At 32.0% G+C, this 16,419-nt stretch overlaps 1 protein-coding gene across 2 annotated transcripts in view; it reads right to left on the reverse strand.

Annotated features, from left to right (window-relative positions):
• Positions 1–1,822: 1,822 nt before the first annotated feature.
• Positions 1,823–16,419, reverse strand: part of LOC126761755 (uncharacterized) — a 40,508-nt gene continuing 25,911 nt past the window's right edge. The window contains exons 5-8 of one of the 2 annotated variants that reach the window (XM_050478134.1): positions 15,259–15,435; positions 14,820–14,996; positions 4,950–5,257; positions 1,823–3,417 (exon numbers count right to left, since the gene is read on the reverse strand). In XM_050478134.1, coding sequence (XP_050334091.1) covers positions 3,157–3,417; positions 4,950–5,257; positions 14,820–14,996; positions 15,259–15,435 — 923 coding nt within the window. In that variant the 3' untranslated portion in view covers positions 1,823–3,156. Of the gene's footprint in view, positions 3,418–4,949; positions 5,258–14,819; positions 15,012–15,258; positions 15,436–16,419 lie in introns of both variants that reach the window. The other variant, XM_050478133.1, reaches the window with a different exon arrangement.

A 16,419-nucleotide genomic window follows, 5' to 3' on the forward strand; every position in this document is an offset into this window, starting at 1 on the left:
AATCCCACCAAAAATAATATAATCGTAACCATTGGACGAGTGTTACATGACGATGTCTTGGAGGTAGTGCAAATAATTTTTATTATTGAACTTCATCAGGAGCACAGAGTGGTTCAGGGAACACTTTACGGAGTGAGAGTTAAGCAGACATATCTTTCTCATAGCCAAACATCTTTTTTCAGAGGCCCTTATAGAGATTGACTACACATCCAGAGAATTTAAAATTTTTCAAAATGTATCACGGACTATTAAAGTAAATTAAATTTTGTAAATGGACATTATTTTAATTTATTTTTTAAATAAAATGCTTGTAAAAAAAATTAGAAAAAATCCAAATCCAATAATGCTCAATTTACTTGTAATTGGCAACAACGCCATGCCAAGTTGCTAATGGCTGGTTACAACCTCTACTGGTTTAAATGTGTAATCAACCTCTCAAAGGACAAATTCAGGCATTCTACACTGACCTGTTATCACATGGGCCTAGCAAGTTGCCGGTTCTGCCACAGCGAGCCTGAAACTCCAGAACACCTGCTGATAGACTACGTATCAGTCTGCAGACGCTGGATAAAGGCCCATGGATCCATGTTTCCAAATAGGGATCACATCGCCTCATTAGCACCTGGCAGTATATTGGAACTTATCAATATGCTGGAGCTAAGTGGGTTGTTAGATCGCGGTGCAATCCCTATCATTTATCTTATCTTATCTTATTGGACTTCTATGATCTTAAAAACGTACTGGCAATAGCCTTGACAGACGGCAGCGTTAATACGGATTAACTACGCACTTAACTAAGCACATCGAATTTTTTTTTTATATTTTCAAAGTTTAGCTATTCAAGAATATGCGGACAAGAGGATTTTTCAAAATTCAAATTATTTTCGGAGATATAGGCATTTTTCTGACACGGCATTCAAACTGGTTCGGCCGGAACTAATCGAACAAAAGACATTACGGGAAACTTTAAACGCGTTTTTCTCAAAACTAACTTTTTCGGAACGATATCCACTATTTCTCAGGTTCTACTGGACCGATTTGCTTGAAATTTTTATAGAGTCTTCTTTATAGGCTTGTCTATGGTTGGAACTAGCCCCATCCCCAAATTTTTATTTTTATTATTTTTAAAAAATTCGAAATAGTCAGAAAAAGTGATCCAAAAAAACTTTTTTTTCAGTTTTTAATTTTTTTCTGTACTCTTCTAAAATTAACAAATAACTAATAAAAAAATGGATAGTAAAAATGTTAATTGCCTTTTTTTACAACACTTTAAAAATTACCTGAAATTCATGCTTCTAGACCAGAATACCCCCTTAAACAGATTTAAATTTGTAGGTGACAGACGGCATTTGAAACTCGCGTAAACAGCTGATTGTCATTTTTATAATATTTTCAATGAAAATGGATAGAAGATAAAAATTGCGGTTGTTAGCCGACCAATTTTTACAAAACAATTTTTTATTACAAAAACTACATCATAACTTGTTTTATTATTGAAAATTTGAAAAACAGCTGTCAGTTTGTTTCATTCACAATAGATTAAAATTGACCATGTTTAACAATGTTGCCAAAGACAATGCAGCTAAGTCTCTAAAAGTTTGAGGATTAAATGGGAGTTAGCAACGCAGTTATCTTCACTAACTCCTGAATTTATCCGGATTAACTAAATTAAATAATTAATGCATTAATGCCGTCTGTCAATGCTATAAGGTGTGCACAGATCAGATGATCGATTCAGAACAATACAAGCTAAACGAAATTTTAAGCAAGCAGTGCGTATCAGGTTGTCAAACCGAAGTTTTCCTTCACAGGTGCATTTCTGTTAGTAACTATGTGTTCAGTTTGTATGGAAGCTATATGCTATAGTTAACCGATCTGATCAATTTCTTCGGAGATTACATTGTTGCCTTAGAAAATAATATATACCAAATTTCGTGAATATATCTTGTCAAATGTGAAAGTTTTCCATACAAGCATTTGATTCCGATCGTTCAGTTTGTATGGCAGCTATATGTTATAGTGGTCCGATATCGGCCGTTCCGACAAATGAGCAGCTTCTTGAAGAGAAAATGATGTTTGCAAAATTTCAAAACGATATCTTAAAAACTGAGGGACTAGTTCGTATATATACAGACAGACAGACGGACAGACAGACGGACATGGCTAAATCGACTCAGCTCGACATACTGATCATTTATATATATACTTTATAGGGTCTCCGACGATTCCTTCTGGGTGTTACAAACTTCGTGACAAACTTAATATACCCTGCTCAGGGTATAAAAAGGAGCATCGCTTCAAATCTGAAAATTTATGTTATAAACATGTTCTGCGCCAGTTCCACATTATTTCTGTCTATTGCTTAGTTTAAATGTATTACAAATATTTTCATTGTATCTACGCATTCATACGAAAACTGAGAGTTCAAGTGAAACCACATTTGTGGGTGCTGGAGGCAGATCAAGGACAACCATAGTTAAAGCGTTGTAAGAACTAAAAAAAATTACAATAAAAACTTTTAGGCATTTACGAGTTTTTAGTACGGTCTATTACAGTGATAACAAGAACTTTCAAGTACAGTTAGTTTAAATTAAAACCGGTATATATTTACATTTACGGGTGTGTTAGTAATAAATTCAATATAGGGAACAATTACGAAAACGCTTTAATGCCTATTGTTATGTTATACAAACATTAAACCGTTACAATTAAGTCGCATTTAATTACAGTTAACGCTAAACTAGCCTAACCTACAACAACGGCTGCATAAAAAATTAGCTTATTAACTATGTCTAAGTATTTAAGCAAAACGCACTTCATGTAGCTAATTTCATTTCGCATTTTCTTTTAAATTAGAAATTATAACTCATCACAAATATAAAGTTTGCGCCACTGATCGTTCAAGTTTTGCGCACGCGCCTGTAAACACACGTGTAGTATGTGTCGTACAAAACCGTTATATATGCTATATTGTTACTTCATACTTAAATAGATGTACATATGTATATTTTTTTACGATTTGAAGCCTCTAAATTTTCATTGCTGGCAAATTCGTTAATTTCTACTGCCTGTCTAAGATCCTTTTTTTTTTTTTATTTTGCTAAACTATTATTTGTGTGTGTAACGCCTTTATTGTAACGCTTAAGTGTACCTCTTTTAGAGTGCTTCAGTCGATGAACTACAGGGTCCAATATAGGCAGCAGCGCCAACCACATCCGATGGTGTACCCGGCGTCACCAAGCTGCCACCACCGCTGGCAGCCGAGCTCGTAGCCATTGTTGTTGCGCCCATGTTTGTCGTTAAGGCGATGCTGGTGCCGATTGCTGCTTGCTTTATCGCGGTAAGAGTAGAAGCAGCCACGCTTTCAGCGGCCATTTTGTGTATGGTTGTTGCTAGATCGTCACTTTTCGGTGGATACTGTGTGAAAAAAGAAATTATTTTTCGGAAATAAGTTTGCTTTCACGAATTTGAACAGTTAAAAAGTAAATGTACAGCCTAAACCTGCCTAGGTGTTATTCGAGGTAATGATTTTTATATGGCTTAAGCAATATTAACCTTAGGATTTAAACTTTTATAGTAACTAAACAAGGCCGGTACGATTGCTTTTCACCAACATAAGATGGAGTAAGCATTCAGTGCAACTAAGCCACTTGCCAACGAACTTTATAGAGTCCTGACTAGCTTAGAATCCATTGGATTTGCTAGGAATAAGAAGTCAGTGAAACGAATTGTTTACATCCGAACCTAACAAGAGTGCTGACTAGGTCAAATCTGACTGATCGTACAGCTGAACTTGGAATACGGAGTCATTGACTTAAATCACTTACATTCGAACCTAACTTTGCTTGGATTAAGGATCCTTTGAAACTAAATCACTTACATTCGAACTTTACAGAGCCTTGATTGTCTCAGATCTGCCGGATATTTACAACTGAGCTTGTATTAAGGATCCATTGAAACTGAAGCACTTTCATCTGAACTTTACAGAGCCTTGACTGTCTCAGATCTGCCGGATATTTACAACTGAGCTTGGATCAACGATCTATGGAAACTGCAGCACTTTCACCTGAACTTTACAGTGCCTTGACTGCACCAGATCTGCCGGATATTTACAAAATAAGTGTTTCTTGGATTACTGAAGCACTGTCATATAAATTTTACAGAACCTTGACAGGCTCAGAATCTGATAGATGCATGCAGCGAGTTTGGAATATGGATCAATTGAAACTAAGCCACTTGAAATTGAACGTCACAAGGCCCTCGCAATCTCAAATCTTGTGGAGCTTTGTATCTGAACTTTACTTTTGGAATATGGATCAATTGAAACTAAACCACTTGAAATTAAACCTCACAAAGCCCTCACAATCTCAAATCTTGTGGAACTTTGTACCTGAACTTGGAACAAAGCTCCTTTGAAACTGAACAACTTGCATCGGAACCTATAGCTCTCCATTGAAACTGAACCACTTGCATCGGAACCTAACAGAGCTCTCACTATGCTAGGTCTGCCTGAGTTCCCAGCTGAGCTTGGATTAAGATGCTTTTGAAACTGAATCACTTGAATCCGAACAGAGGGCTAACTAGCTCAGATCTGCCGGATCTTGTAAAAGTGCTTGGTGGAACACTTATATCCCAATCTAACTGAGCGCTGACTAGTACAGATCTGCCGGATCTTTGTAGCTGAATTTGCAATAAGAATCCAATGAAACTAACTGAGCACTCATTATCTCACATCTTGCCGGGCATTTGCATCTGAACCTAACAAAGCGCTAAAAAGGTCAAATCTCCGTTATCCTCCAGCTGAGCTTGGAATAAGTTGCTTTTGAAACTGAACCACTTACATCAGAATCTAACATTAATTTGGGTAGATTATTAAAGTCCTGTTTGGTCGGTACTAGATGCATCCGTAAACTACTGCAGACCAAAATGCACTTAACCCCATCAATTACCTCTTGCAACTCATCCACCGATGGTAGTAGTTCATCTGTAGAATTTGGAGTTAATGGACTCGGTGTTGGCATACCGCTCAAGCGACTTAGCGCCGACGCAGCGCTCATGTGATGTTGTAGCGTATCGCCAATTACAATTTGCGGTTTATTTTGATTAAGATGTTGTTGTTGTTGCAGCCGTGCCAAACGTAATTTCATCTCCTGACGTATCTCCTTCTGTTGGACCTCCTTCTCGAAACGCATCATACTATAACTACGCACAGACGAACTAGTACTATGAACCGACGCTAGACTTGGTCTTCGAGAACCTGTATTTCAGCGTGTTAGTGTGTGTTTATGTGTATTTGTTGAAGAGAGGAATATTTACAGTGAGATTATTAACTTGTGAATAATTAAATTTATTAAATTGTGTAAAATTCATTCATATAAGTTAATATATAATTATATAGATCGTTAGCAGCAGTTTTGTATCATTAGTTGGTATAACTTGTAAGAATTTTTTGGCCAATAAAAAAACAAACTATAAAAAATAAATTTTTATTTTCTAATACTCTTTCTCTGCGCGCTAATGATGCAAAACTAGTGCTGTGGTAAAAAATATATCAGGCTTGTAAGCTTGCTTTATTTTCGGGACGCTGCAGCTATATTTAGAAAGAGGGTGGAGAGTTTTAATACAAATTTAGGCATAGTTTTAGGCGTACAAGCGTAGCGTGCATATGTTGCTCATTAGCCCATTTTACACTTAAGATTCGCTAAAAAAGGTACAGGTACGAAGTAAGCCGAATAGTTGGTACGAATACTTTACAAGGGTATAGGGATAGAAGAAATTTTTACATTTCGTTCATATGGATAGAAAGCTTAATTTTATAATTTTTTTATGGGAAGTTATACAAGTTACATAGAACAAAGCGCAAAAGATAGAAATTTATATGAAAATTTAATTACAAATATTTTTGGTATATTGACTAATTTTTCTAAAATTAAGTTTAAAAAAAAAATTTTAGTTATTAAATTTAGTTATTAAATTTTAGTTATTAAATTTAGTTATTAAATTTTTTTTCATAGGAATATTATTTTTATTTTTTTCCTCTACAAAAAAGAAACTTTTTTTAGGATAAATTTTCTTTTCCTTCAAATAATAAAAAAAAATAAATTTTTTTTCGATCGAAAATTGTTACGATTGTTTTCATAAAAAGTATTTTTTTATAACACAAGAAACAATTATTCTTTTATTCATGTGAAAGTTGGTAGAAAAATTAATTAATTTTAATAATTATTTGGAATAAAATATAATTAATAAAATTCTAGAGAGAAAAGTTTATTTTATCTAAATTTAAATTAAGTATTCAATTGAAAAAAAAAATATTCAAATTCTATTTTTAGCTACAAAATTAAAAAAAAATAATTTTATTAAAAATATATATTCTATTGTAAATAGTTTTTTGATGTTTCTAAATTCAAGAAAAAAATTATTTTATTTTATTTTAATAAAAAAAAATATTAAATTATTCAACTTATTTTTTTAGCTACGAAATTAAATAAATTAAAAAATTTAAAATAAAATCTGTTTTAAATTTAGATTTTATTTTAAATTTTTTTAATGCTCCTCAATTCAAGAGACATTTTATTTTAATGAAAACAAATTATCAATTATAAAAATTATTGAATTAAAAAAATGTATTCATTAATTTTATTAAAAAAAAAATGAAGTAAATTAAGTATTCAATTGAAAAAAAAAATATTCAAATTATATTTTTAGCTACGACATTAAAAAAAAAAATAATTTTATTAAATACGTATATGTATATTTTACTGTAAATAGTTTTTTGATGTTTCTAAGATGTTTCAAGAAAAAAAATTATTTTATTTTATTTTAATAAAAAAAAATATTAAATTATTCAACTTATTTTTTTAGCTACGAAATTAAATAAATTAAAAAAATTTAAAATAAAAAAATAAAATAAAATAAATTTTAAATTTTTTAAGCTCCTTAAAAGACATTTTATTTTAATGTAAATTATAATTATAAAAATTATTGAATTAAAAAAATATTCATTAATTTTATATTTTTAAGTATTCAAAAAAAAAAAAAAAATTATATTTTTTATTAAAAAAAATTAAATTAAAAATATAGTTTCTATTGTAAATAGCTTTTTTGATGTTTCAAGAAAAAAAATAATTTTATTGTATTTTAATAAAAAAAAATATTAAATTATTCAACTTATTTTTTTAGCTACGAAATTAAATAAATTAAAACAAAATTTAAAATAAAATCTATTTTAGATTTATTAAGAAAAATTAAGTAAATTAAGTATTCAATTAAAAAAAAAAAAAAATATTCTAATTATTTTTTAGCTACGAAATTAAAAAACAATTTATTAATTTAAAAATATATATTTTATTTAAATTTTTTTAATGCTTCTCAATTCAAGAAAAGACATTTTATTGTAATGAAAACATATTATCAATTATAAAAATTATTGAGTTAAAGAAATGTATTCATTAATTTTATTAAAAAAAAATTTGTTTTGAATATTTTTTTATGTTTCGAAATTCAAAAGAAAATTTTATTTTAGTTTAGTTTAATTAATGAAATTATTCAATTAAAAAAATTTATTCAACTTATTTTTTTTGAGCTACGAAATTAACAAAATATTAAATATATTAAAAAAATATATTTTATTGTATTTTAATAAAAAAAATATACAATTAAAAATTTATTCAACTTATTTTTATAGCTACGAAATTAAAAAAATAATAATTTTTTAAACAAAAAAAATATATATTTTATTCTAAATAATTTTTATACATATATTTCATTTTTATATATTTATAAAAAAAATATAGTTTTTTAATGTTTTTAAATTCAAGAGAAAAATTGATTTTATTTTATTTTAAGTAAAAAAAAATTAATCAACTCATATTTCGTACCTTCAATTAACAAAAATTTAATTTTATTAGAAAAATATATTTTATTCTAAATAATTTTTTAATGCTTCAAAGTTGAAGAGAAACATTTAATTTATTTTATTTTAATTTAAAAAAAATTATTCACTTAAAAAACTTTTTTTCAACTTATTTTTTAAGCTACCAATTAACAAAATATTTATTTTATTTCAAATTTTTTTTAAGTTACGAAAATTAATTTTTATTTTTAATTTAATTTACATTTTTTTTAACTTTACTATTTTTTACCAAAAATATTCTTTCATATAAATTTCTATTATTTGTAAGCGCTTTCGAGCATTAGCAACAGAGCACAGCGATAGTTTTTTACTTAGTTTCAGTTTGAAGAGTACACATAAATTTACAAAAACAAGTAAGTAGTAATAAAATTATTTTTTCGTATAAACAAATGCGTAGTATCGATAAAAGCAAGAAAAAATACACGCTTGATAATTTGTAGGCAATAGAAGCAAAAATTGCAAATAAATTGTGCCAGAGCGAAAAACTTAATTCACCGCCTGAAAGTAGACAACAAATATAAAATAAATTAATAAACACCTAAAAGTAGGCCACAAATATAAAATAAATTGATAAGCGCCTAAAAGTAGACCGCTAATATAAAATAAATTAATAGCTGCCTGAAAGTAGACTTCAAAGACAAAATTTAATATAAATGAAGAAAGAGTTTCAAAAACTATCTTTCAAACACAAAATTTAATACAAATGAAGAAAGAGTTTCAAAAAACTTTCTTTGAAGTATTATATACTATTACAAAAATGTTGTTTAAATTTATTCAGAGTTTTCAAAATTTTTTTATCTGTAATTTGCATACATTTGATCTTTTTGAGAGATATAAAACGGATTTCGTGCTATATTAACTCTCTCTTTCACTTTTATTCGTTACCTAGATCATTAAACTACTAGTTTACTTTAGTAACTTAACCTCACTTTTTCATTGAAAATTTTAAATTAATATTAATATTGGGTTTTAAAATTTGAGAAAGCATACCCTACATTGTACGGTAAAGCATTTCATATGTAAAGTGTAAGCCAATGTTTTATGAAAACCTAGTCTATATTTCGGCACTTTTTACTACAAAATATAGAGTTTTGAAATTGTTTTGGAAAGAATTCTCTTTTTATTATCCCGTGAGTAACAAAAATATGAAATTATTTTACCACTAAATGACAAGAAAAACAAATATTTTTATGAAATATGGTCTACTTTTAGGCGGTTTCTGTTCAAAAAAAATATTTGAAAAGAATTCTCCTTTAATTAGCCTGTGAGTGTCTAATATATGAAGTTATTTTACCACTAAATGACAGTAAAAAAATTATAGTCTACTTTTAGGCATTTTTTACTATAAAAATCTTTTAAAGTTTTTGGAAAAACTTCACCTTTTATTAGCCTGTGAGTATCATAAATATGTAACTATTTTACCACTAAATGGCAATAAAAAATTATTTTTGTGAAGATTAGTCTACTTTTAGGCACTTTTTTACTACAATATATTGAGTTTTGAAATTTTTCGGAAAGAATTCTGTTTTTATGATTCTGTAAGTATCAAAAATATGAAATTACTTTACCACCAAATGACAGTAAAAAAATATTTTTGTGAAAGGTAGTCTACTTTTAGGCAATTTTACTACAAAATATACAGTTTTGAAGTTTTTTGGAAAGAATTCTTTTATTAGCCTGTGAGCATCAAAATTATGAACTTATTTATTATCATTAAATAACAGTAAAAAAAATATTTTTGCAAAATATAGTCTACTTTTAGGCGATTTTCGTTCAAAAAAAATTAATTTTTAATACATTTTCGAAATCATACGTCCTGGCACACTTAACGATATAAAAATGCAAAATTATTTTTACTACTTAGCGGCAAATTGAAAAGTTTTTGTGCTAATTTGTGAAAAAAGTGTTTTTGTAATTTCAAAAAATAAATATATTTCTTATAAATGCCAATTTGGGATAGAGAGCTTTGCCAATTATAGCATGTGCTTTAATTTTACACAACTTGCATATAAACTAGCAAGAATTTCGCTCAATTTCGTCAGTTTGCGCAGAAATAATTAATTAACTGCCATTAAAACGAAAATATGCAAATTTAAAAAAGGTGTAAATATTTAAGAAAACAGTATGCTTTCATTCATTCATTGTTGCAGTGAAGAAATATAAATAAAATAATTAAAAAACGTAATTTGTTTCAAATACTTTGCTTGCTAGGAACATAGTCACCGCCATATTGCTTTTCTGTTTTAACACTTGCGCGATATATTTTTGCAACGTTGGTTGTACTTTGCTTAACATTTGAGTTTTCTATATAGAAAAAATATGCATAACGTCTGGTCACTTTATTATTGTTATTAACATTATTTCAATTTTTCTTTTACATCAGAAATGGAATATGACAAAGTATAAAACCTGAAGCGATGAACTTACGAGTAACGAGTACTTTGAAGTAACGAAAGGCATTTTTACACACAATTTGGCAGTCGAAATTAAGTACATACATACACATACATACATACATACACTAAAAGACATATGCACTAAAGAACTAGAAACGACAAAAAATTAAGAAAAAATATAAACAAATTTTCATAAAATTTTTTTTTTAATAATTATGAATTTTCAATACATCCCGGTATATTTTGTTAGTTTAGAGAAGTGATATTTTTATTTTTTGTTATGGCATATTTGTGTTTTTAAATTTTGTAAAATTTTACTATTCTTTTTTGAAATGATACTGAAAATAAAAAAAATTACAACACAACACATGTAACACCAATAAATTATCATATACCAGTAATTAACAATAAATGCATACTAACAATTAATATTATAAGATAATTAATTATTAAAATTTTTTAAACATTTTTAATTGTTCGGCACGCAACCTGCAACCAATTGTTGTTGCAATTTGTATGGTGTTTTCAAATTTCTTTTGCTGTGTGATACAATATGCATGAATAATTTTGTTCTTGTTGTTTTTGTTGTCGAAAAGTGAATGTTAGTTCTCTCCTAAAATGTGTTTGTGTAATTTTTCTCAAATTTAATTTTTTGTACAAATTTCTACTTCTACAATAATTTCGTAAAAATAATTTAACTAATTTAGAGGTTTTCCAATTTTACATGGGATCGCAGCTGCTAGGCAACTTGTCTAATTAAATCGCAAATTTTATACAATTTTATTTACAATATTTTACAGCAACAATGAAATTTTTTTTCATTTTGATATTTGAATTTTGAAATGTGTGCTATTTTTGTGCACATTAGTGTAGACTTTTGGGCAAATTGTTATTTTTTTAATGTCAGGAAATTTAGGGTTTGTTTTTAAAGGGATTTGTGTTTAAACTAGGAAAACTAGGGAATGCTAAACATAAAAAATGTGCTAAATTTGTAATATAGTTGCTGACAGATAATCAGTATGTCAAACTAAGCAGTAAAGTCGTTTGCCGTAAAAACATTTCCTGTATAAAAAACATCCAGAGAACGAGAGTGAGAGAATCACCTAACAGCAACAATGGTTCGACAATACCATAGCTCAAACCTTGAGACATGAGGAAACATCAAAATAGGTTCTATTAGTATTAGGTGATCTAAAGGCGATTGTCTAGCAATACTTGTACAAACGCTGACATGCTGAAAACCGAAACAAAGAAAACAATTAACAGCTAAATAATGTTCGTGGACCGATACAAAGAAAGCTATTAACACATAAATAATATTTGTGGGCTTTCAACGTTTATAGTGTTTGGGTACTGAGGATTTGGAAAGAACACCATCAAGTACCACTTTTGAATTCAGGTTCATATTAAATGAGGATTTTTTATATCCCGAACAAGGAAACAGTGGAAATCCTATAAAGTATATATATACATGATCAGCTTTTCCGTGGCCGTATGTCAGATTTTCTGTATATACTAGAGTAGGTCGATTTTTATACACTTGGAACATGTTGCTACTAAGTATAATAGCTTTATTCACCTAACGGTTATACGTATCACCTTAAACTAAGCAAGATAGATAAAGGGTTGTATATATATAAATGATGGCATTGGATAGATACCGAGAGTTGAAGAGGAAAGCGAGACGCATTTGCAGAAAAAAGAGAGAGAGGCTGAAATCGGTGAGTACGAAGAGCTTGACAAGCTGACCGACAGGGAAACGAAAATTCTACGAAACGATGCGGCGACTAACAGAAGGTTTCACGACCGGAGCATTCGCTTGTAAAACCCCTAAAGGTGATCAAGTGAGTGATGCCCAGAGCATTCTGAAATTATGGAGGAAACACTTCTCCAGCCTGCTGGATGGCAGTGAAAGCATAACACCAGGAGATGGTGAACCCGATTACCCATATATAGGGTTTTATCGAAAGTACTATGTGCAAGATTAAAGTCTACTGTCAACAAACTGATTGAACCTTATTAGTTCGGCTTCAGGCCTATAACATCAACAACTGAACACATATACACCATGTGCCAAATCTTGGAAAAGATCCATGAAAAGAGGATCGACACCCACCACCTCTTCGTCAATTTCAAAGTTGCTTTTGACAGCACGAAAAGGAGCTGCTTTTATGCCGCTATGTCTGAATTTGGTATGCCCGCAAGAATAATACGGCTGTGTAAAGTAACGTTGAGCAATACCAAAGCTCCGTCAGAATCGGGACCTCTCCGAGCCGTTCGATACCAAACGAGGTTGCAGACAAGGCGACTACCTATCGTGCGACTTCTTCAATCTGCTGCTGGAGAAAATAATTCGAGCTGCAGCACTGAATCGAGCAGGCACAATCTTTTATAAGAGTGTACAGTTGCTGGCGTATGCTGATGATATTAATATCATTGATCTCAACACACGCGCCGTTAGTTCTGCTTTCCCCAGACTGGACAAGGAAGCAAAGCAAATGGGTCTGGCAGTGAACGAGGCCAAGACGAAATATCTCCTGTCATCAAACAAACAGTCGTCGACTTACGCCTTGGTCCCACGTCACTGTTAACGGTCACAATTTCAAAGTCGTAGATAATTTCGTCTTTCTTGCAACCAGCATTACCAATATTTAACGTCACCATCAAAATCCAACGCAGAATAACTCTTTTCAACAGTTGCTACTTCGGACTGATTAGGCAATTGAGAAGTAAAGTACTCTCTCGACGAATAAAGACCAAATTCTACATGTCACACATCGTGCCGGCCTACAACAGGGTACTGAGTCATGAACGATGACAACATGTAAGCAGTCGTAACGTTATTAGTTTTAGACCCATAATCTCTTCAGCAAAGTTGTTCAGTATGATTCTTAGAACATTTTCCGCATAAGCGACTTTTCCGATTTTTTTGGCTCCCTTTAATTCCACCCGCTTTAATTTGCATATGCTCCAACTAACTCCTTAGTTTTTGAGATAACTTTATCGAATTTTGCTTCCATACAAACTGATCGATCAAACTCAAGATATTTTATGGAAAACTCTTTTGACAAGATAACCTCACGGAAATCGGTTGCTTCGCTATATTTACCTAATTGGGTTTCTTTAGAATATTCCTGACGTTTGTCGAGTTATTTTGGACTTAAATGTCCTACAACTAAAATAATCAAATTTATTGAGAATGGCGATTTCGATGATCTCAGAAGACTTTAGATTTCATATAAAGTTATACAGGGGTTGAACCGTAGAAGTAATCTACTCAAAATCGCATTTTTTAAGAATTAGTATATTCAGAACTTGCAATTTATTTAAAACCAATAAAAAGTTAATTTTTGAAAGTGGGTTTCGTCACAGACGTTGAGTACCTAGAGCCGGTGGGTCTGTGCGACGGAGCGAACATGGATTTGTATTCGGCTAGTACAGCATCCTTTACAAAGAACAATAATGGTTTTCGAATACGAACAATTTTGCAGTTTCTGTGTTTCAACCCAGAGTTAGTTAGCTCTACCTTTTCTCAAATTCTACTGGATCTCTTAAAAAGTTTCCAGCTAAGGTTTTATGCGATATTAAATTATGCTATCCCCTCTACTGTGAACTAAGAGACTTAACAACACAGAGCTAAAGAAACTAAAGGAACAACGACATGAAAAAAGCAGGGATTCTATGGGACTTGGGCACGTTAGGAACCTCTTAATATCACGTTTGCAAACGAGTGCGTAATTTGTGCGTTAAAATATAAAGACACGTGTATAAATTGTAGTAGAGTGCGAGAACTGCCATATATTGATCAGTAATGATCACCAATTCATAATTGACTCTCTTACATGACACCAATTGTATTGTATTAACGACGATTTGTGTTCAGGTGTATTCGGTGTGTGCCTGTATGTGTAGGTGTATGTTTGTATTTCATTTTGGAGAGAGAGAGAGAGAGAGTAAGAGTTTAATAGATATTGTGTGACCAATAGACAGAGAGAGAGAGAGTTAGACAGAGGTAGATAGAGAGAGTGACAGTGAATGTTTTGAGAGAGAGAGTTAGCGTATGTTTACCGCAAATCTAGGCGTTTCACTGGCCGGTGTCGGCAATGCACCAATTTGCAGGTGATTATGATCTAAACTATTTAACTCATCATCGTCATCGGTTCTATAATTATCAATTCCATTAATGCCCAACAATGTTCTAATTCTATCGTTATTTTTCGTTTTTGCCGGCGACAGCTCAAGACTTAATAAATGACGCTGATGGTTCAACTGCTTCTGCAGATGACGCGTCATTGACAATGTACTGTCGCAGCTGCGGCTACCACTGCCGCCAACTGTGCCGGCAGTTGTGACACCACCTGACCCATTCTCATCCAGATTGTCACGCGAATTCGCACTGCAGCCGGCGCCCGAAGTTTGACGGGACGTTGTGGTGCGTAAGGCCGCCTCTTTGGCGAGCTCCGTCAAATGACACGATATAAGCAATATGGCGGCCGATCTAGCCGCACCTGTACGTGATGTAGAGACGAGTATGCCTTTCGTACCGCTACTGCCGCCACCGCCACCACCACCCATACCATGCACACCAGCTGTAGCGCCACCGGATGAGGCGCGTCGATTGCCATAGGAACCGATTGAGCCACTCGAACGTAAACTGGAACGTGATGATGGTCGACCCGATTGTACTGTCAATGGTATACCTGGAATCGGTGAAGGCATATCAGATTCAATGATGGACATAAATGTGTTGTATAAACTAGTAAGGCGTAATATGCAATGGAAATAGGAGAGTCGAAGAAAATCGAGGAAGATTTGTGAAGGAAAGGGAAATTTGTAAATATGTCAAGTAATGTATTAAGAAAGTGGCTGGAATTTCGTTTGGTACTCGGATAATATATATAGTAAATGTATATATATATTTTTTTTTTGAGTTGATTTCGCACTTACCTGTCTCGCTAGAATACATTATCGGTGGCGGTAGATTCGCATCGCCAAAGTTTCGGGGACGTGGATACTTCGTTTTGGTAAATAGATGTAATACCATACAGATAAGACCGGTAAGTACTGCTATGCCCGTTGCGACACCCAGTAGAGTAGGCAGATCAGAATTTAATTCCTTTAAGTCTATATTTAAAGAAGAGAATGAAAGATTGAACTTTTTATTAAGCTTATGAAAAATAATATGGAAGATGGCTAAAAATTGTAGAATAAGTTATATAAAAACGAAACCTAAGCTGAAAATCGTCGTATTTTGGTGAAACCATATGGTCAACAATTTCTAGTTTGCCCAATTCAAAAGTAGTAATCTTGGAGGATGAAGCCATGATGTAGAAGTTCACGCAAGGCAAGTTCTCTGAGCGCCATTCACTTGGAAGTGGCGAGAAACGATTCTTTTACATATGGCTCAAGCAGCTCACGACTTCCGTTCTTAAACCAAGTATCCTTTGGGTACGCAAAAATCGTCCGTTTGAAGGCGAGCTAAAATGAGATAGCCAAGCATTCCTCTCAAAGATTATGCGCTGGATTTGGGACCCGCCAAACATCTCCAATCAAAAGAAGAAAACAGCTTCGGATGAGAGACCCCACTTTCTCGGCTATAACATAAGCATAAGCGGTATCTACGCCAATAAAGAATCTTTTTATCGAAGACGAACGTGCTGATCGACAAATATTTTAAGGTGAGCATCTGGAAGATGAAGATTGTGGTCAAACAGAAGAAGAGATCGCAAAATCCTTGAAACTCGCTGAAGCAGCCCTTTTAAAACCTTTAAAAACAGTCGCCTACATTCAAAAGCAAGTAAATTGGGTGCTATATAAATTGAAGCCACGAGTCATTGAAGACGATTTCAAATACCAGGCAACAAAAAGAAGACTTTTTGTATCGGCTTGTGGATCCATTACTTGTTACTTGCTTGTGAAAATGGATCCATTACAATAACCCTAACGCAAAACATCATATACGAACCCTGCCCAATAAGCCGAAGCCGAATATCCATAACGCTAAGGTAAAGAGGCCTCTGTATTTGTTGGGATGAGTAGGCGTGCTGTATTATGAAGCGAGCGATTATCAAAAAAACGCGCGGAATCTGCAACTGGGCACGAGGTACA

Source organism: Bactrocera neohumeralis, chromosome 6 (genome assembly GCF_024586455.1).
Source record: "Bactrocera neohumeralis isolate Rockhampton chromosome 6, APGP_CSIRO_Bneo_wtdbg2-racon-allhic-juicebox.fasta_v2, whole genome shotgun sequence".
Taxonomy (NCBI): domain Eukaryota; kingdom Metazoa; phylum Arthropoda; class Insecta; order Diptera; family Tephritidae; genus Bactrocera; species Bactrocera neohumeralis.